Source organism: Chrysemys picta, chromosome 1 (genome assembly GCF_011386835.1).
Source record: "Chrysemys picta bellii isolate R12L10 chromosome 1, ASM1138683v2, whole genome shotgun sequence".
Taxonomy (NCBI): Eukaryota; Metazoa; Chordata; order Testudines; family Emydidae; genus Chrysemys; species Chrysemys picta.
The window spans coordinates 196,080,024-196,103,784 of NC_088791.1; the positions used below are offsets into that span (position 1 = coordinate 196,080,024).

Here is a 23,761-nt window from a genome sequence, read left to right on the forward strand (position 1 = left end):
GGAATTCACAGCCCGGAGTTAGGTACCCAGGTTCCCCATATAATGCATGGGTCGTTAGGTAGCTAAGCAAGTGATTCACAGAAGCCAGCCAGCTGAGTGTGTAGCTGCCTAAACCAGCCAGAAGGAAATGTCGTGGAGAAGGGTAAGGCCTAAATCCGCACCACTCAAAGGGAATTAGGTGTTTAAGCCAGGTCATTTTGTATAAAATACTTAAATAGCCTTTGGGCCAGAGAGAGAGAATGAGTGATTCTGTAGCCTAGTAGTTATCATACTCTTTTGGGAGACCCGGGTTCCAAACCCTTCTCCAAAGACTATTTAAGTATTTTATATAAAATGGAACAGCTTCAACAGAAGTGACTGAGAGCACCTCACTCTAGCTGATCCTACAGCTCATGGATTAAGGTATTCAGGTGGGAGACCTGTGTTCCAGTCCCTGCTCTGAATCAGGCAGAGTGGGGGTCTGAGCCTTGGTCTCCTGCATGAGTGCTCCAACCACTGACTAAAGGGCCGGGGGAGAACACCATTGCCTTCTCCTCAGCTGTTTTAAGCAGGACTCAATCTGTTAGTCTCTGGGCATGCCTACTGCATTGGTCTCACAGGTGAGATAGGCACGGGTTTTGACATTGCACTCCATATGATTTTATAAAAATATGCTAATGAGTGTGAATATAATGTAACTAGAATATGCTTCATGCAAAAGGTCTCTTGTAAGGTATCATTACAAAGCTTATAATCTACTGAGTGTGTTCATCCTATTTGTATGAATGTATCACTCTTGTATCTGAAACTAGAAAGATGAAATATAACTCTGAGGTCCTATTGTAATTATGCAAAGTGTGGGCCACTAATGGTGGTTTAGAATCTTGATAGCTCCCATCAATTTGGACAATTGGTTGTAAATGGCTCTGCTTACTTGCAAGCCTTCCTGTGAGTCAGGCCAGGAAGAATGAAGGCTTGGGGTCTCACAAGACATGTGACCATGTCACCTGGTACTGGAATCCATCTAAAATCTGGGGCTTTTCCATTTAGAAGGAGGGATGGGGACTCAGAGAGACAAAAGATTCCCGCCTTGTGCCAAAGCTATAGAAGGGAGTGGAACAGAACAAAGGAGGCTGCAGTCATGAGAAATCCCCTAGCTACCACCTGAGCTGAAACAAGGACTGTACCAGGAGAAAGGATTGGGCCCAGACTAGAAAGGAGTCTAGTCTGTGAAAGAAGCTTATTGGAACATCTCAAGGTGAGATTTATCTGTATTCAGTTTCTTAATGTATTAGGCTTAGACTTGCGTGTTTTTGTTTTATTTTGCTTGGTAACTTATTTTGTTCTGTCTGTGATTACTTGGAACCACTTAAATCCTACTTTTTATATTTACTAAAATCACGTTTGCTTATTATTGAACCCAGAGTTAGTGACTAATACCTGGGGGAGCAAACAGCTGTGCATATCTCTCTATCAGTGTTATAGAGGGCGGACAATTTATGAGTTTACCCTGTATAAGATTTATTCAGAGTAAAACAGATTTATTTGGGGTTTGGATCCCATTGGGAGCTCGGTGTCTGGGTGCTAGAGACAGGAGCACTTCTTAAGCTGTTTTCAGTTAAGTCTGCAGCTTTTGGGGGACATGGTTCATGCCTGGGTCTGTGTTTGCAGCAGGCTAGGGTGTCTGGTTCAACAAGACAGGGTACCGAAGTCCTAATCTGGCAGGGAAAACAGGCTTAGAGGTAGTCTCAGTTCCAGTCCCTGCTCTGTATCAGGCAGAGTGGGGGGTCTGAGCCCTGGTCTCCTCCATGAGTGCTCCAACCACTGGCTATGGGGCAGGGGGACAACACCATTACCTTCTCCTCAGCTGTGTTTTATGCAGGACCCAATCTGTTAGGAGTGTTGCTAGGCAGTCTCTGGGCATGCCTACTGCATTGGTCTCACAGGTGAGATAGGCACAGGTATGACTAGTTTATAAATCTCACTGGGGCTTAAGTGTGAAATAGGTGCCATGCTGCTCAGTGATGTCAGGATTTAGGTGGCTGTGTGCATGCCTAGATGCAGATAATTAGGTGCCTAGGGAACTTTATCAGTGGAAATGTAGGTGCCCAAGGGCTCTAGAGGCCTATGGTGTTAGGTGACAGCTGGGCAGGTAGTTTGTGAATGCCAGCGGCGCTAAATGTTTGATTTGGACACTTGAAGTGGCAGCAGGGTGCTTAAGCCCCCCTTGGAAATCTAGCCCCACCTTTGTCAATTTGGGCACTGTAGCGAGGAGGCATGGCCTCCCTTGGAGATGAATGGACGGACAGCCGCGAGCCTCCCCCCGATGGGAAGAGCCAGGACACCCAGGCCCACCCAGCTGGAAGCAGAGGGGTGGGACATGAACCAGACATATAAAACGCCAGCCCTCCGGCTCAGTTAGAGAGGAGCTGCCGGAGGAGAAGGACGTCTCTCATCTGCTGCTGGAGCTCGGACTTGACAGCAACTGCAGCGCCCAAGAACTTGAGGGACTGCCAGAACTGCCGGTCACCGGAGACCTTGAGGAGTTGCTGGGGCTGCTGTTCACCGTTTACCGCAGCGAGACGGATGACGACCCAGGGACCCAGGGACCCCCCTTTGAACGGGAGTGTAGGAAGTAGCCCAGGGGAGACAAATATAGTTTGACTGTGTTGCTGACTGACAGCTGGCCAGCAGGTTGCGGCTGGATTTCCCCGCTGACCTAGTGGCAAACCACTCTGCCATGGTTAGGGCCCTCGGCTGGGATGCAGTGGAGTCGGGTGGGCCTGCCACCACAGGCCAAGAAGCCTGCGTTTGTTGGCAGTCCACCAGAGCCAGGACCCCGACTGCTTGCTGCCCCGCCGTGTTTGAGGGCCTGGGCGAATAGACTGGTTACAACACTGTCCTGAGTCCAGGCTTGAGCTTTCTGACTTTGCTGCCCACCCTATAGGGCCTGGGCTAATAGATCCCTTATTTGCTCTGTCCTGAATACCAGCAGCCAAGGCTGCCTAACTGCTTGCTAGCTTTCCCTGCCGGAGGCCCGGGGCTTGTGGACACTCCTGCTCTACCCTGACTGTAGGCTAGAGCCCTCTAACTGTTTGATGCCCAGTCCAGTTGGAGGACCGGGGCCCCTAGACCCAGTACTGGATTACCCTGCCCAGTGGCAGAGAACCTGATGCTAATTCACCCCTGAATTGTGCTCTTTCAGAGGACGTGTAATGAGGGGGCGTGGCCTCCCTCCCAGATGGATGGCGGGACCACCGCGAATGCCTTACAGGCACCCAAAATTAAGGCATGCAAAATTTGCGAGCACTCTGAAAATATGGTTTCATGAGACTTGCCCAAAGTCACACAGGCACAGTTGGTAACAGAAATCAGCTCTCTCAATATCCTGGGCAGTTCCTTTACCACAAGACCATCATTGCTCCTGTTAACCATGGAATACAGTTATTATCTATCCACATACTGGTATTTGTGCACTTAACCCTGTCCCAGAAGTGCTTCTCCAGTCCATTTGCATATATGCAGATTCTTGACTGGAATGTGACATGAAAAAAAAGATTGTTTTCTAGACAGCAAATACCTCTTGCCTCAATCAGGAAACCAGCTATTTTAAAATCTGGGATCCAGGTAGAATATGTAGCCAAATATTTTGCCCTTTCTTGTGCAACAGTGAGTAGGACATTTTAAAATGTTTCAGCCATTACTTATGAGATAATAGCACTTGAAGGCCTACTTGGGACTGACACTTCATTGTGCTGGGTGGTGTACAAACAGAAAACAGACAGTCTCTACTCTGCAGTACTTACAGAGCTAAAAGATGCAGACAGACCAAGGGTAGTGGATAAGGGTATATAAATACAAGCAAATGAATATGGTGAAGAATGGGTGTAGCTTGTTACATGTGTTACTGCTTTTTGTTAGGGATAGAGGTAAGGAGTAATGGAGCTGGAGAAGGAAAGAAGGGGAAGAGGAACAGTCATGACTCTGCCTAACCCTGATCAGCTATCAGCATATCAGCAGGCAGGGCTGCGTAGACATCATGGTACAGAGCCTATAAAACTGGTAGGTGTGCATATCTTTTAGCTCATACCCTTTAATGTGCTCTCTACTTTCTCCTATTTCCTATTGGAGACAAGTACATTTCCAAATGTCCATCGGAGCTGTCCATCGGAGACATTTCTAATGCTCCCATCACTTAAGTGTGCAGTTGACATTTCCAAACCAAATTCCACATAGGAAACTGAGGGATTTTAATCCTGCTTCTAAGGCAAATCTCAATGCAATTTCAACTATGCGTTTGCTAATGATGTTTCCTTAATTTGACAGAGAAGTGTAGTGTCCCTGACATTTCAGTGCATGACTTCTCAGACTGGTTCTTCTCTCACTGAGCTAATTAAACTAATGTACAGTATTAAAGAGTGGTAAGTGCCTACTTCCCTTTCTGTGCTCCCTCTCTCATTAGAAGTGTTTTACAAACGAGGGAGCCTACGTGCTTTTCAGTTTCTATCATGACAATTTGCCCATCTCTCCTGGGGGGGAAAAACAGGCGCTTAGAAAAAATTACACTTGTGGCAAAAAAGCTTTTATTCAACTCTTCTCAGAAAGAGACTGCGCATTAGAATGTGCATTTTAAAATGTTACACATCCATTAAACTGAGCCCTGTGGTGGACTATATGGAGGCTCCCCCCCAGAAAAAATTACATGGCTTGTAAAAGTGATTTCTAAAGGGTTCAAAGGAACATGAGAAAGAGGAGGAAAAAATCCTATAAACACAAGAAAAATGGAGGGTTTGAGAGGAGAATTTGGAGGTGGAGGAGGACAAGCCAGTTACTTACAAAATGATTTTCCATCTTCATCAGGCTTGCAAACCTATGTCTGCACTAGCACTTTTGTCGGTAAAACTGGTGCCTGCTGCCAGGGCTGGGGCTCAGTGCCTGCAGCCAGAACCCAGAGCTGGGGACAGGAACTGCATGGCCAGAGACAGGGATGGGAGCCCGCTGCTATGCAGACGGAGCTGTGGGTTAGCATCTGGGGCCAGTGCCGGCCGCTGCACGGCCAGAGCCCGGAGCTGGGTGCTGTGTGGCTGGATCCAGGAGCCAGTGTCTGTTGTTGTGTGGCTGGCGCCAGTGGTCGCTGCTGTGCCGCCAGGGCCAGGGGCTGGCACCTGGAGCCAGCTCCCACCCTCACATGGCTGGAGCCCGGGAACAGAGCTGTGGGTTAGCGCCTGCTGCCATGCAGCTGGGGCAGAGGATCAGCACCAGGGGCTAGGGCCACGTTGCTGGAGCCCGGGGCCAGTGCCTGTCACCGCACGGCCGGATCTGGGAGCCAGAGGCCGACTGAAGCTCTGCGGCCGGAGCTGGGGGTCAGTATCTGCTGCCCTGTGGCCAGAGCCTGGGACGGGAGCCAGCGCCTGCTGCCACACAGCTGGAACCAGGGCCAGAGGTTGAAGCCCGACAGCTAGAGGCCAGGGCCATGTGGCTGGAGCCTAGGGTTGCCAACTTTCTACTAGCACAAAACCAAACACCTTTGCCTGGGCCCTGCCCTGCCCCTCATCCGAGGCCCCACCCATGCCCCGCCCCGTCTCAGAAGTGCCCCCCCCCATTGCTGGCTCTCTCCACCCTCACTCACTTGCTCATTTTCACCGGGCTGGCTCAGGGGGTTGGGGTGCAGGAGAGGGTGAGGGCTCTGGCTGGAGGTGCTGGCTCTAGGGAGGGATGAGAAATGAGGCGTTAAGGATGCAGGAGGGGGCTCCAGGATGAGGCAGTGGGTTGGGATGTGGGAAGGGGTGAGGGCTCTGGCTAGGGGTCCGGGCTCTGGGGTGGGGACAGAGATGAGAGGTTTGGGGTGTAGGAGGGGGCTCCGGGCTGGGGGTGGATCCGAGGGGTTCAAAGTATGGGAGGGGCCTCTGGGCTGAAGGATGGGGGGTGGGAGAGAGTATGGGCTCTGGGCTGGGGCTGTGGGTTCCAGGATGGGGCTAGATATGAGGGGTTCAGGGTATGGGAGGGAGCTCTGGGCTGGGGCAGGGGGTTGCGGTGTGTGTGTGGAGGTGAGGGCTCCAGCTGGAGGTGCGGACTCTGGTGTGGGGCCAGGGGTGAGGGGGTTGGGGTGCAGGAGTGAGCTTCAGGCTGGGGCAAAGGGTTGGGGTGTGGGAAGGTGAAGGGTCTGGCTAGGGGTCTGGGCTCTGGGTGGACCCAGGGATGAGGGATTTCGGGTGCAGGAGGGTGCTCTGGGCTGGGGGTTGGAGCCGAGAGGGTCAGAGTATGGGAGGGGGTTCAGGGCTGAGGAAGAGGGTTGGGATGTGGGCTTACCTTGGGCGGCTCCCGGTCAGTGGTGCAGCGAATCTAAGGCAGGCTCCTGCCTGTCCTAGCACAGCGCTGCGTCCCGGAAGCAGCCAGCAAGTGCGGCCCCTAGGCGGGGGGGCCAGGAGCCTCCGCGCGGTTCTCTCACCCAGAAGCACCAGCCCCCCACTCCCATTGGCGGTTCCTGGCCAATGGGAGTGCGGAGCCAGTGCTTGGGGCGCAGGCAGCACGTGGAGCCCTGTGGCCCCCCTACTTGGAGCCAGACCTGCTGGCCGCTTTCGGGGTGCAGTGCGGTGCCAGGACAGGCAGGGACTAGCTTACCTTAGTCCTGCAGCACCACCGACCGGGCTTTGCTGACCGGCGCCACCAGGGTCCCTTTTCGACTAGGTGTTCTGGTAAAAACAGAACACCTGGCAACCCTACTGGAGCTGGGATGTGTGTGTGTCAGTACCTGCTGCCCCACGGTTGGAACCCAGGGCCGCATGGCCAGCTTCCTGAAGTCCCACTGATGGAGTCTGCCACCCAACCCCCCGCCCTCCACAATGTGGGTCAAGAACTCACCTGGCTCCTGCAGCATTGTGTCCCACCTCTCTCCCGAGGTGGTACAGGGTGATGCATCCAGGAGCAACAAGGAGGGAGGGGCCGATGCTTTGCTCCTCCCATCACCACCCAGGAGGATGTCATGGCTGCATGAAAAGCCCCTGGTGGTTGCATGAGGCCACAGTGGCCGCATTTTAGAAACGTTGCTTTAGATGACCTGACTGAAATGTGAACAAACTTTTGAAAACGTACTATAAATAGCAGTTCTTAGGGCAGCTTGTCCCCCTTCAGTGCCCTTTAATGGATAAGAAGAGCAGGACTACACTTCAAACAGCAGCCACAGGAAAAGCAATTATGAGACTATGCTGCTATCAGCATTAGTAACTCCTGTTAGCATGAATACACGTGCATATCAATAGCCGAATACAATTTTAAGATTTTTAAACAGTACAGGCCCAGAAGAGGTATAAACAATTTGACATTCAGGGCCTGATCTAGCAAATCCTTAACACCAAGCCTATTGCAAAAAAAGTGGGACTAATTATGGTAGCAAATGCATCACTATATTTGGCATTAAGTGTTTGCAGTGTTAGGACCTTAATTATTATAATCCTGATACTTGTAAATTAGGGGTTTTTTAGGGATAAAACTTAAACAAAGGTTTCTCTTTTCTAGATTGTGACTCAGACTAGATGCCCACATGGGAGCGTTGGAAAGGCCACTTAGGTCCTTATGGATCTACAACACGGGTTTTCAAACTTCATTGCACCGCGACCCCCTTCTGGCAACAAAATTACTACATGACCCCAGGAGAAGGGACTGAAGCCAGAACCCACCTGAGTCCCCCACCCCGAGTGTGTGTGTGTGTGTGTGTGGGGAACGAAAGCCAAAGTCTGCACCCCACGGCCCAAGGCAGGGAGGCCAAAGCCCAAGGCCTTCAGTCTCAGGTGGGAGGCCTGTAACCTGCGCCCCTCTACCCCAAGCCCCAGCCAGTCTAACACTAGCTCTGGCGACCCCATTAAAAAGGGGTTGCGACCCACAGTTTGGGGTCTCGACCCACAGTTTGAGAACTCGTGCTCTCCTGGGACTATGGGTTTGGACATGTTGGGTTACTCTCCTGCATAGGCCTTGGCTACACTCAGGACACTGTGAAGCGCGAGTGTAGTCGCGCTGCCAGTGCTGCGAGAGCTCTCTCAGCTCCACCTGTCCGAGGGGAGTAGCTTGCAGCGTTGCGAGTGAGCGTGCAGCGCTGCAGGCATTGATTACACTGGCGCTTTACAGCACTGTACTCGCTTCTCTCAGGGGTGTGTTTTTTCACACCCCTGAGTGCAGCAAGTTGCAGCGCTGTTCAGTGCCAGGGTAGCCAAGGCCTTAGCCGCTCTGTGGAGAGTAGCTAAGATCAGCAGGGTGAGGGAAGGGAGTAATTTGCTTCCAACCTGAAGGAGATTTTTTTTGTAATACGTGAGCTAAAAATGATCAGCCATATCTGATTGGAAGCAGAGTGGTGAAAAATTTGCTTTCCTTATTAAAAAAATCTTGCTTCATCTTTGTGTCACTCATACACATCTGCCTCATTCATGGGGAAACTGGGTACAGTTTTCAAAAGCATCTAAAAGTATGTCTACCCTGGAGCTGTAATTCCCAGCTCGAGGAGACATACCTGCACTCACTCTGATCAAGCATGTTAAAAATCGAGTGTCGCTGTAGCAGTGTGAGTGGTGGGAAGGGGTAACAGCTTTGAGTAGGTGCCCAGCCTCTTGGAAGGGCTCATACTCAGGGCAGCTAGCTCCTTCTGTTGCACTCTCGCTCCATCAGAGCTAGCAAGGGTATGGCTCCTCAAACTGGAATTTACGCCTAAAGATCAAAGTGTAGACAGGGAGTTAGGAGGCTAAGTTCCATTTTAAAAAGTGGCTTAGATACTGGGGCCCTGCCCTTCACAGGTATTTCTGCATGTAATTTCCATGGAAATGAATGGGAGTTAGGTGTCTACATACCTCCTGAGCATCTGGGCCTTGGGGGCCTAGGTATCATTGCAAGTCAATGGTATTTACGCTTCTGCCGGTCAGATTTATAAAGCAAGTAGGTAACCAATGGGATTTTCACATAATCTGAACACCTAACTTGCAGTAGTTTCAGTGAGAGTTGGACACAGCCATTTTGAAAGCTCTACCAGGTGCCTATCTGCATCTTTAGGCAGCTAAATATCCAGGGGGCTGGAACAATGTGTATAGTGGGGGTGCTGAGAGCCATTAACCCAAACTGTAACCCTGTATATGATGGAAACCACTTCAAGCCAGGGGGTGTGGCAGCACCCCTAGTTCCAGCACCTATCTGAACACCTTTAAGAATCTGGCCTCAAGTGCCTGAGTCACATCTGGAAATGTCTGGAGTGACTTAGGTACTTTTGAAATTTGTATCCACTATCTGGTTTAGTGGGTGGGTAAATGGAGATGAATGTTACAAAAGACGAGGGATGCTGGCAGAGGGCTCTCCATACAGGCAGTTCTTTTTCGGAATGCTGTCCCTCACCCCAATGTCAGAAACAGACTAAATTTTTTGACCTTCCTGGCATGCTGCAAAGCTCATCTGTTTGAGCTGGCATTGCAGTGCTGTAACGAGGGCGAGGCGAGTGAGGCACTTGCCTCGGGCACTCAGAGCCGAGGGGCGCAAGTGTCCCTGCTGGACCGAAAGCTGTGGCTCTCCCGGCTGCTGCTGCCTCTATGGCAACCAGAGACACTGGCCGACAGAGGGCTGAGGGCGAGCAGCCGGCTGCTGCAAGTCAGGAAGGGGAGGGGGGAGAACAAAGGCACATAGGTGCTTCTCAGACGCAGCCCTCCCCTCCCCTGGCACCCACCTGGAGGAGATGCTGAGGGGGCTTCCGGTGGGAGACAGGATCATTGGCAGTGGACCTCACTCACCTGAGCAGCTGCTGGGGCTTTGGTGAGTGTTTGACTCTGTGATCCGCCACCCCCCGCCCAGCTATCACTCCTGCTAACTGGGCAAGGGGCAGCCCCATCCCCCACCCCCAGTGAGGCTATGTCGAGAGGCAGAAGAGGAGGAAGGAAGCCAGATATGATGGCAGTCCCTCCCCCCAGCACCCACCACCCCCTCCCAGAGCCCACACCCCCTCTCCGGCCCCCAAACTCTGTCCCAGAGCCTGCACCCCAGACTCCATCCCAGAGTCCAACCTCTCAACCGTCCTACATCCCAATCCCCTGTCCCAACCCAGGGCCTGCACCCCAGACCTTTTCCCCACACCCAAACTCCCTCGCAGAGCCTTAGGCAGGTGGGGGGCAGAGTTTTGGGGGGGCGGTCTCTGAGTGTTCTGGGCACCACCAAAATTTCTACAAACCTGCTGCCCCTGATACTTGGATGGGGGGGTGAGGAGGTGAGTCAGTGGATGGAGGGGGGCATCCATTTTCACGCATTGATTGACTGGTGTGTGCTTAATATAGTGACCCCCTGGGTCTTTGAATGAGGCTTTAAACTTGGCGGGGGGCAAGCGGCGAGTTGGGGGTGAGCGGGTGGGCGAGCGGTGGGTGGGCAAAGTGGTGAGCAGTGAGCCAGCAGGTGTTCTAGGGGCGGGCATGTGGGTTTCTGGCAGGGGAGGGAGAACGTGAAAGGAGGCGAGTGGTGGGTGGGGGACTGACTTGGAGGGACGCTAGGGGGTGAAGAGGGTTGTGATGGTGGGGCCGAGCGGGGAGGGGGCGGGTCCTATTTTACTGCTGTGATCTGGTCACCCTATGCATGCTGTTTCTTCCCTCCCACCCCCAAACCTTCCTTTTTGGCTGTGACGTTATTGACATAATCTGGGACCGTATACAACATGGGTGTAACCAAAGTCCTGTAGTGGCACCAAATCTTGTATAAAGGGGGTCAAATGAGGTGTCTAAGACAAGGTTATGGTTTGCTGGTTATGGTTATGCTCTGTTTATGTGTGTATCATTTTTGTAGTTGAAGTTATGAAGGCTGGCTCTATACTGTCTGTATTTCAAACTTATGCTATGCTTCTGGGTGACATCCCAGACAAGTTGGTGTTAGCTCTGCCTAGCCTGCTCGATGGCCTATTAAGGACCATCAGCTATACAACTGACCCATGGAGAGAAGGCAAATATGCCTTGCAACTCAGCAAAGTATGCAGAGACTTGCCCATGTGACTCCAGACTCCATTTTGCTGTAATATTCCACAGTGAGAACAAAGAGGTGTTCTTACACCTGGAAAAGCCTATAAAAGGCTGATGCCTCATTTCCATCTTGTCTTCAATCCTGCTTCTTACCTCTGGAGGGACTTTGCTACAAACTGAAGCTCTGAACAAAGGACTGAGGACCCATCCCAGCTGGGGATTTATTCCAGAGACTTAATTAAACCTGCAGTTTATTCTATCACTGCTACAAGCCTGAACCAAGAACTTTGCCATTACTTTATGTAATTGATTCCATTTAACCAATTCTAGCTCTCATATATATATATTTTCCTTTTATGAATAAACCTTTAGATTTTGGATTCTAAAGGATTGGCAACGGCGTGATTTGTGGGTAAGATCTGGTTTCTATATTGGCCTGGGTCTGGGGCTTGGTCCTTTGGGATTGGGAGAACCCTTTTTCTTTTACTGGGGTATTGGTTTTCATAACCATTTGTCCCCATAATGAGTGGCACTGGTGGTGATATTGGGAAACTGGAGCGTCTAAGGGAATTGCTTGTGTGACTTGTGGTTAGCCAGTGGGGTGAGACCAAAGTCCTCTTTGTCTGGCTGGTTTGGTTTGCCTTAGAGGTGGAAAACCCCCAGCCTTGGGCTGTGTGGAGGAAAAAGTTTGCTAGGGCCTAAACTTTAGTTGGCTCGGGCCTGAACTTTGGTTCAGATCTGAACATTAGTTAAGTCTATTGTAGGTGAAAGGTTTTTAGATGCAGAATAGAGGAAATGTACAAAAGCAGAACTATCTATAATTATAATGATTCATAGTGCTGCATTGACGGTTTTGGGGAAGTCTGGAAATCGCAATAGGGCAGACTGTGAAAAACAGGAAAGCTTGCTAAGCTATATTCCTTTTATGGAGAGTGTATTCCAAATATGGCAATAATGCTGATAAAGTATGTATTATATAATTGTGGTTTTATGCTATATAAGCTGTGAAAAATTTTGTAATCAGGGGGATTGCTAGTTTACTGGTACCCCCCATGCATGCATGAAAATAAAAAGGCCTCAGGCGATTCTGATCCAAACACAACGCGTGGTCATTTTTCCACAACAGCTGTAACTGCCCTGTTTTAAGCAATTTATCCTGAATTGATACTCTCAGTTGGGTCCCGCCAGAACCAGCATCGTCACAGTGGCATAGTCGTGCTAGGATCCACAGAACTGGGTCAATTAAGCTTTGGGTCAGAACCCCACGCTATCCAAATTTGGATTTTGGGATTGAGAGTTTGGTTGGTTAAAGAGCAGTTGCAATGGGTGAGCAAAGAGCATATGAGGGCCTTGACAAAAAAGCCCTGAAAGATTTGTGTTCAGAAAAGGGGATAAGGTTTAGAAACAAAGCTACAAATCAAGAACTGAGAAATCTGTTAATGGCCAGTAATCAGAAGGCAGGAGCACAGCCCTTACCTGATGCTATAGAAGCTGCAGAAGCAATTGGAATGCAAAAGGCAGCAAGTAAACTGCAACTTGAGCATGAACAAAGACTGGCAGAAATTTGATTGCAGGAACTAGAAGCTAAGGCAAAAGTGGAAAGACTTCAGCTCCAAGTCAAAAACGCAAGGGAAGAACAGCAGAAACTGTATCCTCTTGAAAGTCCAGTTTCTAACAATGTTGGTATGTTGTATAACTCTGAGCAGTTGTCTGGGTGTAACCAAATGTACCCCAACACTGCCAGCTTTTATGTAAATGCTGTTACTGTGTGTTCAGTAGAGGGTGCCAATGCTATGTATGGGAGTGGTAATAAAAAATTCATAGAGTGTGTAAAAGTCAATGGTAAAAGCTGTTTAGGGCAAATTATGGCTTCTAACATCACTCTTGTTAAAGCAGATCTTGTCAAAGAGGAAGATTACTTACCAAATCAGAGTGTGAATGTTGTAATCCTCTATGAGTTTACTGTAAGTGTGCCTTTAGCCAGAATCCACCTTGAATGGAATGGTACTCAGCATGAAGTTATAGCTGGTGTAAGGAAGTTATTGCCTAAGGATCTTTTGATTGGAGAAAATGTTAAAGCTTTGTTCAGTCCAGGTAGCCAGTCACAGGACAGGAATGATCTTAAACCTGTGTCTATTGTGGGCAATGATTTGCCTGGGGAGGGTTTCTCCAAAGGTTTGTCTGAGGAGAAGAGCTGTTTGTCTGTAAATGAAGTTTCTGAATGTCTGTCTAATGTCTCAGAAGTAAATCAGGAGTTAGATCAAGAGCAGAAAGATCTCATTGGTCAGGAAAATGTTTCTCGGGAGCAGATTAAAGTGGATGGTCAGGTGAAAGCCCTAACTGAGGAAGGAAAGGGTAGATTTTGGATGGGCGATGGATTGTTGGCTAGTGCAGCTTGTAAAAGTGGACCTGAAAAGGGTAACTGATTTGCTGGAAGTAGCTCAGGGCAGTGAGAAGAGCAGCCGTTTATCTGTTGGGAGTGGCAATGTGCCTGGTAAGGAAAGTCTGGACGAGTCTAGGCAGCCTTGTGAGCTGATGGCTTTATCTAGTCTTTGGGAAGGCAAGGATAGTGGAAGATGGGTTTGTTTCCGCGGGGCGGGCGGCTTTGGGGGGGATTGTTTCCGCGGGGCTGGGCGGCGCTGGGTGTGGGTGTGTGTTTCGGGGTGGGGGGGAGGCTGGGCAGCGCTGGGGGGGGGGGGCGCGCAATTTTATATTCTTGCCTCGGGCGCAAATATAGCTAATTACGGCTCTGTGGCATTGGCTGAGGTGGGGTATTTGTCTCATGGGACAGTATGGTGGAGGTGTGAAGCTGCACTAATCACACCAGTGGTGATTACTCGAGGTATGGTAGAGTGGAAAGAAGCAGCGCTGCCGTTCGGGCTAATTTATGCTTTGCAGCTGCTACATTGTGTTTTTAAGTGTTTGTCAAGGGCTCTGAGAGCTTTGGACAGACTCCCTTTGGAATGGAATTTCCTTCCAACCAACAGCTAAATAAATCAATTAAGTTGTCCAGGTGTCCTTCTCTACTGAGGCAATCCAGGATGGTAGCTGGTCTCTGTGACTTCTGCACTCCTCCTCTGGCTTCAGACAGTTAGAAACATACTTGTTCATAAACGTACACGTTTGATACTTTTATGCAGTTAATTAGGCTTATTGGCTGAGAGGATAAGACTTTTTTTTTTTTTAAACCTCAACTTTTCTACTATGATATCAGATGCAGAGCAACAAAGGTGTTTGGAAAAGTGAAGAAAAGTAAAAAATGAGAGCTAGTAAAAAATCTGAATTTGTGTACCATGTGCAATTATGATATTTCGAACAAATATTTCATTAAATATTGAAATATTGATTTTTTTTTTCATGGAAGTTCCAAAAAACTTTGTGGAAATATTGAAATACAATGTTTTAACATTCCTGAATCAAAATGTTTCAGTTCATTTCAGGTAAATTTGACATTAATCTGTGTTTATCTGAGCTACTGCCGTGCCTTATGGGAGTTGTAGTTCAGGTGCCTCAAACATCCATTCTTTCTTATGGACAGCGTCTCCTCCTGGATTATATCTCCTGTGATCACGTGACTCCCGTGATGCACTGCATTGATTCAACCAGATAGGAGATCATGGTGAGCATAGGAAATGTAGGAAAAGCCAGGGAGCCCAGCCCATAGCAGAAAATGGGAGCATGATGCACCCAAACTACAACTCCCAGGAGGCACCATGATAGCTCAGAAAACAGATTAATGTCAAACTGACCAGAAAGGTTTTGATTTAACAAACTGAAAGGGGAGCAGTGGGGGTAAAAAACCTAACTGGCTTCAAGACTGAGCTCGATAAGTTTATGGAGGGGATGGTATGACAGGACTGCCTCCAATGGCATGTAGCTGATCTGCAACTACGAGCAGCAAATATCTCCAATGGCTGGTGATGGGACACTAGATGGGGAGGGCTCTGAGTTACTACAGAGAATTCTTTCCCAGATGTCTGGCAAGTGGGTCTTGCCCACATGCTCAGGGTCCAACTGATCCTCATATTAGTGGTCAGGAAGGAATTTTCCCTCAGGTCAGATTGGCAGAGACTCTAGGGTTTTTCACCTTCCTCTGCAGCATGGGGCACGAGTCACTTGCTGGTTTAAACTAGTGTAGATGATGGATTTTCTGTAACTGGAAGTCTTTAAACCATGATTTGAGGACTTCAGTAACTCAGCCAGAGGTTAGGGGTCTATTACAGGAGTGGGTGGGTGAGGTTCTGTGTCCTGCAATGTGCAGGAGGTCAGACTAGATGATCATGATGGTCCCTTCTGGCCTTAAAGTTTGTGAGAAATATTTTGATTTAGGTCACCCTGACCTACTATTTAGATTTTGTTTAGGTTTTCCCAATGTAAAATTTTTAAAAAATCAGGAAAATTGAAATTTTTCCTAGGGAAAATTTTGATTTTGCAGAAACTGTATTTTCTATCAGAAACATTTTAAAGGAGAAATTTTCTGACTATCTTTTTTGAAAAATATACTTCAAAGTAAAGGCTAATTTCTGCTCTACTTTACTCTGATGTAAATGCAATAAACCTCAACAAATCCCTGGGGGTAACTCTGGAGTTACTAATAATCACATAAGTGCTAGTGCTCACACTGGAATGATCTGATAGTTCATCCTAGGCAATATCGCTGAGCAGGCCTTAGTAATGGCAGTCAGTATCATCACCCTCAGGTCAGATTTATGTGCAGTTTGTTCCTCGATCCACATCATAGGCGTTTACTTAATTCTCTTCGCAGTGCTTGTTAATGATTAATAAAGGAATATGCACATTGGTTTTGGAATTTAACCTTATCTTATCACAACTACATTGTCACTGCAAAGCACAGCCATGAAAAGCAGGGAACAGAAACTACACTGAAACAGTTTCTTTAAGATCGTCCAGCAGACTGGCAAAGAGAAATCAACACTTTTGAGAGTCATTCAGTGTGTATGTGTGTATGAGGAGTTATGTGCATCCAGGTGCCACTGATAGTAGATTTTTGTTCATGTGAGAATATCTGAGAATTTATCCAAGACTTTTAAAAGACAATCTTCACAGCGAAGGTAAGAAAACATAATCTGTATGTATTAGTTTAAAATGGATTAATGATTTTATAATGTATTTTTATAAACAAATCAAATAATTTAATCAGAATCAATCTAAATTGGAGTTAGTTTTAAAAATATTTCCTGGGGTTAGAAATGGCATTTGAAAAAGGCTTTCGATTTTCCAGCTGTGTTACCAGTTAACTGCTAAATATTCTGGCATAAGGAATTGGGTCTGAAATACAGCTTTAAAAAAACACTAACACTGGGAACAGTGAGTGTGGTAACATGTTGCTCTTGTATTCACTTTTCAGCTGTAACTTAGGCCCTGAGCCTGCAATGAGTGCTGCTTGGGTGTGTCGTCATGTCCACAGAAGTTAGTAACGCCACTTAATGCACTACCGGAAGGCACTCAAATACTATGGTGATGAGTGTGGCACAACAACCTTTATAGAATAAAACAGAACAGAACACGCAGAGCCCCACTGACTTCAGTAAGGCTCTTGTGAGCACATGGGTCCTCCCATATAGGGCTCAGTGCAGGATCAGAGCCTTAGTGTTCATTGCGTAACCTCTCTCTACATGTCTTCAGTCTTTATTCATGGAGCAACTAAGAAGCTCCTAGAATACCAAAAGCTAACCTTATGTTACACTCAGTTGCTAGTATGGAGCTTGAGCTAAGCTTTAAACTCCATAAAAAGAAGAACAGGAGTACTTGTGGCAACTCCATGTTTATTTTCAATTCATACTCATTTGTGTGTGTCAGCCTTGATTCTCCATTGTTCTGCACCACATGGGGTCATTTACCTCAGTACATGGTGGGTGCAAAGTGGGTGTAAAATGCTGCCAGAATGGAATAGGCACATTTTACACCCAGTCAGCACTGGTGTAAACACAAATTTCACAGCATTGGAGACTCAGGCCCCACATGAATGTAGGGGGCCAGATCCTGCTCCTATTTATTTAAAAGTGTTCATCTTTGACATTGAGTTTAATAGGTGCAGGAGCAGGCCCAGGATCTGCCAGTACAAGAGATTTAAAGCAAAATTTAGTCTTAACGACTATGCAATATTAAGGTTATACAAGTAGCTGGTTGATAGTTTTCCAGCTATTTGGTATGCTGGCTGAAAATGCTGTTTTATCAAAATTGAGACTTTCTGTGGGAATGTATTAATTTCATCGACATTTCATATAGAAAAAAAATGAAATGAAGCATTTGAATAATGGCAAAACATTTTGTTCACCCTTATCAGAACAGAACATCTTGATTTTCAATTTCAAAATGATTTTTCATTTCAATATTTTATATTTTATATTCTATTATAAATGGCAATAGAATAGAAAATTTTTAAAAAGTCAAAACTGTAATGAAACACTTTGATTTTATTGAAACAAAATATTTTGATTGACCAGAAATGAATTTTCATTTTTGAAAATTTAATTAATCAGGAAATTATAATTTTGTTTCTATTCCAATTCAGAAGGAAAACAAAATCTGAAATCATGGAATTTTTTCTAGTTGCATGGGTACAACAGAAAGTGCAAGTTAATAACTTTGGATTTGCTTCCTGGCCTGGAGAGTTACCTCTATTATTTCTATTAATACTGGAGCTAATTACATGCAAACATTGCCAGATTTTGTGTGGTGAGACTAAATGCTGCAAAAGAAAGAGAAAAGTTCCATTTTATTAGGAATTGGATCCTGTCTTTTTCAGCTGCTTAATAACGGACTTTTCACCACACAAAATGTGAGAACGAGCTAGCCTTTAAATTACAATTAAATGAACTGAAAAGGCATTTCGTTTGTTTGTTTATTTCACCTGCCAGGACCTGATTTCAGGGTTCTAGCTATTTTGCAAGAGGTAATCACAGCACAAATAGTTCCAGTGGGGAATGGAGCCACATACATACTGCACATTCCTTTAAGGGTCTTGATCCTAGGAAGTGCTACAAATTCAACTGAGGCAGAAATTTGCCTTTTCCACACAGCTATAATCACTAAATCCCTATTGGTTATTAATACAGTCCCTTAAATACAGGCTCTTACTGAAATACAGTTGGGTCTGAAATACAGCTTTAAAAAAACACTAATACTGGGAACAGTGAGTGTGGTAACATGTTGCTCTTGTATTCACTTTTCAGCTGTAACTTAGGCCCTGAGCCTGCAATGAGTGCTGCTTGGGTGTGTCGTCATGTCCACAAGAAAATTGTAACATAGCAAGGTACTGGATTTGTTCAAGAGAAATAAAATGTCATGCCAGCTTTTTTCCCCATTTAGTATTGCTTTTAAAAGCAAGGAGAAATAAACCATTTTTATAGGGAACCCACAATGTCACTGTTGTGCTATTAATTTGTACAGGTTCCAGAGTAAGGATCTAAGTGTCACAAAGCAAGGTCTATTTAAAGGCAACAGAAGTTTGTTCCAGGGAGTAAAGGTTGTGGCCACAAAATAGTGTCCTTTCATTCTCATCCTCTTCCTGAATGCATGAGTTTAATTCCCTAAAGTGTGCAAGCCACGACATACAGTAACTCCTCGCTTAACGTTGTAGTTATGTTCCTGAAAAATGCGACTTTAAGTGAAACGATGTTAAGCGAATCCAATTTCCCCATAAGAATTAATGTAAATAGGGGGGATTAGCTTCCAGGGAAAATTTTTTTTGCCAGACAAAAAAGCATTATATACATTTTAAACAAGTAATTTAATACAGGTATAAGTTTTAAACAATTTTAAACAAGCAATTTAATACAGGTACTGTACTATAGTTAGGAGGTGCCCCTGCCTTACCCCACACAGGCACAGCCCACTGGCACTGGAGATGAGGCAGGCAAGGAGGCTGAAGGTGCTGTAGGCTAGGAGAAGCACGTTGCACAACAGTGGCAGCTTCCCCTACTCTGCAAGCACCTGGGGCGGGGGCTCAACCCTCAGCCCACCCACTCCTCCTCTTCCCCCAAGCCCCCATCCTTAACCCGCCCCTTCTTCCCCCCCACCTCCTCCCCCTTTACTTCCCACACTGCATCCTCCCTCCTCCCCCCTCCCTCCCTTCTAAATGCCGCAAGCCAGCTGATTGCCTGGGGCTGGCTCTAGGTTTTTTGCCACCCCAAGCAAAACATTTTTTGGCTGCCCCCCCACCCCAGCCCTGGGCTCTCCCCGCATCCCCCTGCCGCCCCAGCACTGGGATCCTCCCCCATCCGCACCCCCTGCTGCCCCAGCCCTGGGCTCCCCCCCTCCCAGTGCTGACTCTGCCCACTCCCCCCTCACCTCCAGCTGGTCCGGCGCTGGCAGGGTGAGGGTAAGCAGTGAGGCTCCAGGGCCGCGCCTCAGCTCAGGGTCCCTCCAGCCAGGGCTCCCACCTCCAGGACCGGCCGGGACCCGGAAGGGCAGAGCCGGGGGACTACCCGGCAGGGGGCTGAGGAGCCAGGGCAGGGCAGCCCCAGAGGGAGCGGAGCCCCGGAGAGCCGGACGCGGGTCCTGCCCGGCAGCGCCCCGGGCACCGGTCCCCACTATGGCCCTGCTGCTGCTGCTGGCCACCCTGCCGCAGTCCTTGGGTGGCTCGGCCCACTTCGCCCAGCCCCAGCTGCAGTGCTGGGGGGCGGCCGCCCGGTGGCACCCGCAGGCGGCTCCGTGCGCCCGAGTGTCCCGCGCTCGGAGCCTGCCTGGCCATAAGGTGCGGGCGCTGCTCCCCGATGTGAACCGCAGCGGCCCCACGGCGCCCCCCATGCAGGATGCGCTGCTGCTGCCAGGGCCGGCTCTAGGCTTTTGCGGCCCCAAGCGCAGAAAGAAAGAAAGAAAGAAAGGAGAAAAAAAAAAAAGGCTGTCTGGAATGCTGCCCCTGAAAATGTACCGCCCCAAGCAGGTGCTTGGTTTGCTGGTGCCTGGAGCTGGCCCTGGGCAGGAGGCAGGGGAGGGAGGGGGAAACCTGCACGCCAAGTCCTCGCTCCTTCCCCCTCCCTCCTGCCGGGGAAATCAGCTGCGTTTAGGGGGGCAGGAGGGAGGGGAGAGGAGCGAGGATTCGGCACGCAGGCTTCCTCTCCCTCCCCCCCACCTCCTGCCTGGGGCAATCAGCTGGCTTGCGGCGTTTGGGAGACAGGGGAGGGAGGGGGAGCCTGCGTGCCGAGTCCTTGCTCCTCTCCCCTCCCTCCTGCCTCCAAAACGCCGCAAGCCTGCTGATTGCCGCGGGCAGGAGGTGGGGGAGGAGAGGGAAGGCGCTGATCCATGGGGTCTGCTGGTGGGCGGGAGGCGTTGTGGGGCGGGGGGGGGGGCGGGGCGTAGGGAGGCTGCCAGCTGTGGAGAAAGCTGGCAGCCAAACAACAAAAGAGTGGAGCATTGCACAACTTTAAATGAGCATATTCCTTAATTGATCAGCAACGTAACAATGAAATAACGTTAACCAGGACGACTTAAAGTGAGGAGTTACTGTACACCTTATAAATATTAGGGTTACAATAAAACAAACTACAACTATTAGGAAACTAGGATTGAGCAGCATCTCTACTTGGAGCTGGGGTGTGATTCCTAGTTAAGTAGATATACTTGCACTAGCTCTCATTGAACTAGTGCACTAAAAATAGTAGTGTAGCCTTGGTAACGTGGGCAACAGCAAGTAGTGGCATGGGCTAGCTGCCCTGAGTACATACTCACGGGGTCTGGACAGGTTTATGCTCAGGTGGATAGCCTGTGCCACTGCACCTACGCTACTATTTTAGTAGGTTAGCTTGATGAGAGCTAGCATAAGTATGTCTCTGTGAGTTGAGCCTCGCAGACTCACATGGAGATGTGACCCGGGAAATGCAGTGCTAAGGTTATACTCTCACACAGGACAATCCATACAACCTTAACTCTGGCCTCTTTGGGATGCCAGCAGAAGTTTCCTTTTGGGAGTGGGGCTATTTGTCTTTTCTGACCTGAGTAAAGTGCAGAAAAATTAAATTAGGACATACCCTAATGTACGGATAGCCTCTTTAATTGTGACTGCACAAATGGAAACCAGGAAACGCAGCTCAATGTGTCCTGTTGTCTCTGTCAGTCAGCAGCTAGTAGTCTCAGGATCAATGGCACCACACAGAACACACTGAGAGTCTTGTTGAACTGTGTGAATAAAAGTTCTGAGTAGGAGCTGTATTGCACACAGAGAAAATAGCAATTTTTTGTAGGGGGAAGTAAAGTACCGTGATGTATTCCCAGTTCCTCTTGGTTCTCTGCAGGGATAGAGATAGGGTTGTGTAGCTGCCTTGTGTGCCAAGTGTCACCTTATCTGCACAGATGCAAATATCAGCTATATTGTAGCCCTGTCACAGCTGGGAATATAAGAAATGTAGATGATATTGTAACTGCAGGGAAACAAAACTATTAATATATAACTGACAGGTGAATGGGATTTGTGTGCAGCTGTATTGGGCAGTAATAAGACTAATATCAGTGCTTTTGAAAATCATGTTTTAACCAATATTCATTGTATTTTGCATGGTCAGTAATTCTCTGGAAACAGAACCAATATGCATAGGTTAGGAAGCCGCAGATTTTTATTTGGTAAATGTCAATAAATGTTGATTACACACAAACCAAAGAAAAACAATATTTCCATTGGTAATAAGCAAAATTTACCAATAGGCAAGTAAGAAAAATGCTGCTTGAGAACTTATTAGAGTTTGGTTTCAGGATCTTTACTTTGTATATTTTGACAGCTGATACTGACAATCTGTGTAGTAACGGTTATAAAGCTTTAACTTTTTGAATCTCAATGTCTACTGTCATTAAATAGTTATTGTCTGCCCCTTCCTGTTGTTACCCCCCCCATAATTTCCCAGAACTCTGAAAATTTACATTTAAATTTGTGCAACTGTGAAAATTTAAATTGATACAAATAAAAATGCTTAAAAATAAACATTGATATTAGCCATGAAAATTACAAAACCAAACCCAAAACTCAAATTCTGCCAAGCCTTGTTGTGAGGAAATAAAATGGGCTTGAAACCAGTGTGGATTCTAGCAGAGGACACGCAGGGGCACAAAGCCCACACAGAAGGGGTTTCAGAGGAGCACTATTCCCACAAAACCAACTATGCTGGGGGTCCCAGAGCCAGCCAGAATAGCTTTAAAAGTGTATGGTGCGGGCCAGAGCGGAAATGTACTGAGGGAGCCTGGAGCTGTACTGATTAAACACATCCCATGGGTAGCCTCAGGCATGAATCAAACCCCGTCCAATTACTTTAGAGAGGACAGTTACATGAGTGACCATAGAGTTCTTTAGTCTGCCAGAACACTAGCAGCAGCAAGGACGATGTACTCCGAGTACACATTTGATTGCAGACAACTCAGAATTATTTCTCCCAGCTGCCCATGATCCATTTTCATTATATTAAAGGGTCTCCCTGACACCTTTAATCTTCTCAACAGGGACAAATGTTTAAATGCTAGAGCGTTATAAAAACCAGCAGCAATACATTACTGATTTCCTCAACAATTCTATGTTGTGTAGCTTCCTTATAACTATCCAATAATAATTGCATGCCTTTTTGTCCTAGGTTTCAGGAGAAAATGCTCCAATGGATAACTTCCAGAAATTTATCCCAGTCACTTTTATCCTATTTGCCTCACTAACAGGTAGGACACTTCTAATTCATGAAATAACTCATAATGGACACCATTTATAAACTAATTTCAAAGCACTGTAAATATCTATTACAGGCAGCATCAAATGTATGTTTCTAATAGTGAATAAATTTATTAAATCTTCTTAGAAGGGATTGCTTTACCTTTCAAGCCTGAAAATGCATCATGAATTTGGCTGGACCACAGTATGAAGGTGTTAGAAAGGGATACAGTGGGGAGAGGGAAGAGGGAGAAGGTGTAGAGGAGTCAGGGAAGCAGATGCAAGGAAGCTCGTGGCAGAGGGAAGGCATTAGTTCCTCAGAAAGCAGAATGTTCCCCCTCCATGCCCTCTCCAGAGGTTGAGGATGCTCAGCTCCTCAGAGACTTCCCCCTCCTCCTGTGTCTGCACTGCCTGGGGAAATCCAGGGCTGGCCTTACCATGAGGTGAACTGAGTCAGCCGTCTCAGGTGCCAGACACGGGGGAGGGGAGGGGGAGAGAGGGCGCCACTAGGACCCAGAGTGTAGAAAATTGTGTCTGCTGCTGGTGCATATGTATTCTCTCTGCTCTAGATGCACAGAGATGGTGGAGTGCTGTGCTGGAGGAAGGAGGGCACAAGAGACATAACAGGCAGGCAGGAGAAAAGGTGAGAGGGAATAACAGAAAGCAGCAGGAGCTGCAGGGAGAGAGAGGAGGAGGAGCCTCTTATGTACCTTTCTAGCACCCCCAGGAGCCTGAACTGGTTAACACCAGCAGCGGTGGCTCCAAGCACCAGCGCTCCAAGTGTGTGCCTGGGGCGGCAAGCCATGGGGGGCGCCCTGCCGGTTCCTGCGAGGGCGGCAGCCAGGCTGCCTTTGGCAGCACGCCTGCGGGAGATCCGCCGATCCGGCGGATTCGGCGGCAATTCGGCGGCGGGTACGCTGAATCCGCGGGATCGGGGACCTCCCGCAGGCATGCCGCCGAAGGCAGCCTGCCTGCCGTGCTTGGGGTGGCAAAAAAGCTAGAGCCGCCCCTGAACACCAGCTTCTCAGGGAGCTTCCTGTTTCCTGCTGCTTCCCTGAACCCACTTGAGGAGAACAGGCAGTCAACTGAAGTAGTAGGAGCCAGTTAGGCCCTTAAGATGCTGATATCTTCTCTCACGCAGGCCCTGCTACCAGCCTGCTTATTTGTCCCCTTC

At 48.1% G+C, this 23,761-nt stretch overlaps 1 protein-coding gene across 5 annotated transcripts in view; it reads left to right on the forward strand.

Moving 5' to 3' along the window:
• The first annotated feature begins 15,742 nt into the window (after nt 1-15,742).
• The window catches only part of IGSF5 (immunoglobulin superfamily member 5), a 50,497-nt gene continuing 42,478 nt past the window's right edge, over nt 15,743-23,761 (forward strand). The window contains exons 1-3 of one of the 5 annotated variants that reach the window (XM_024100530.3): nt 15,743-16,015; nt 18,140-18,219; nt 22,520-22,598. In XM_024100530.3, coding sequence (XP_023956298.1) covers nt 22,541-22,598 — 58 coding nt within the window. In that variant the 5' untranslated portion in view covers nt 15,743-16,015; nt 18,140-18,219; nt 22,520-22,540. The remainder of the gene's footprint in view (nt 16,016-18,139; nt 18,220-22,519; nt 22,599-23,761) is intronic. The other 4 variants (XM_065577532.1, XM_024100531.3, XM_024100529.3 and 1 more) reach the window with 4 other exon arrangements.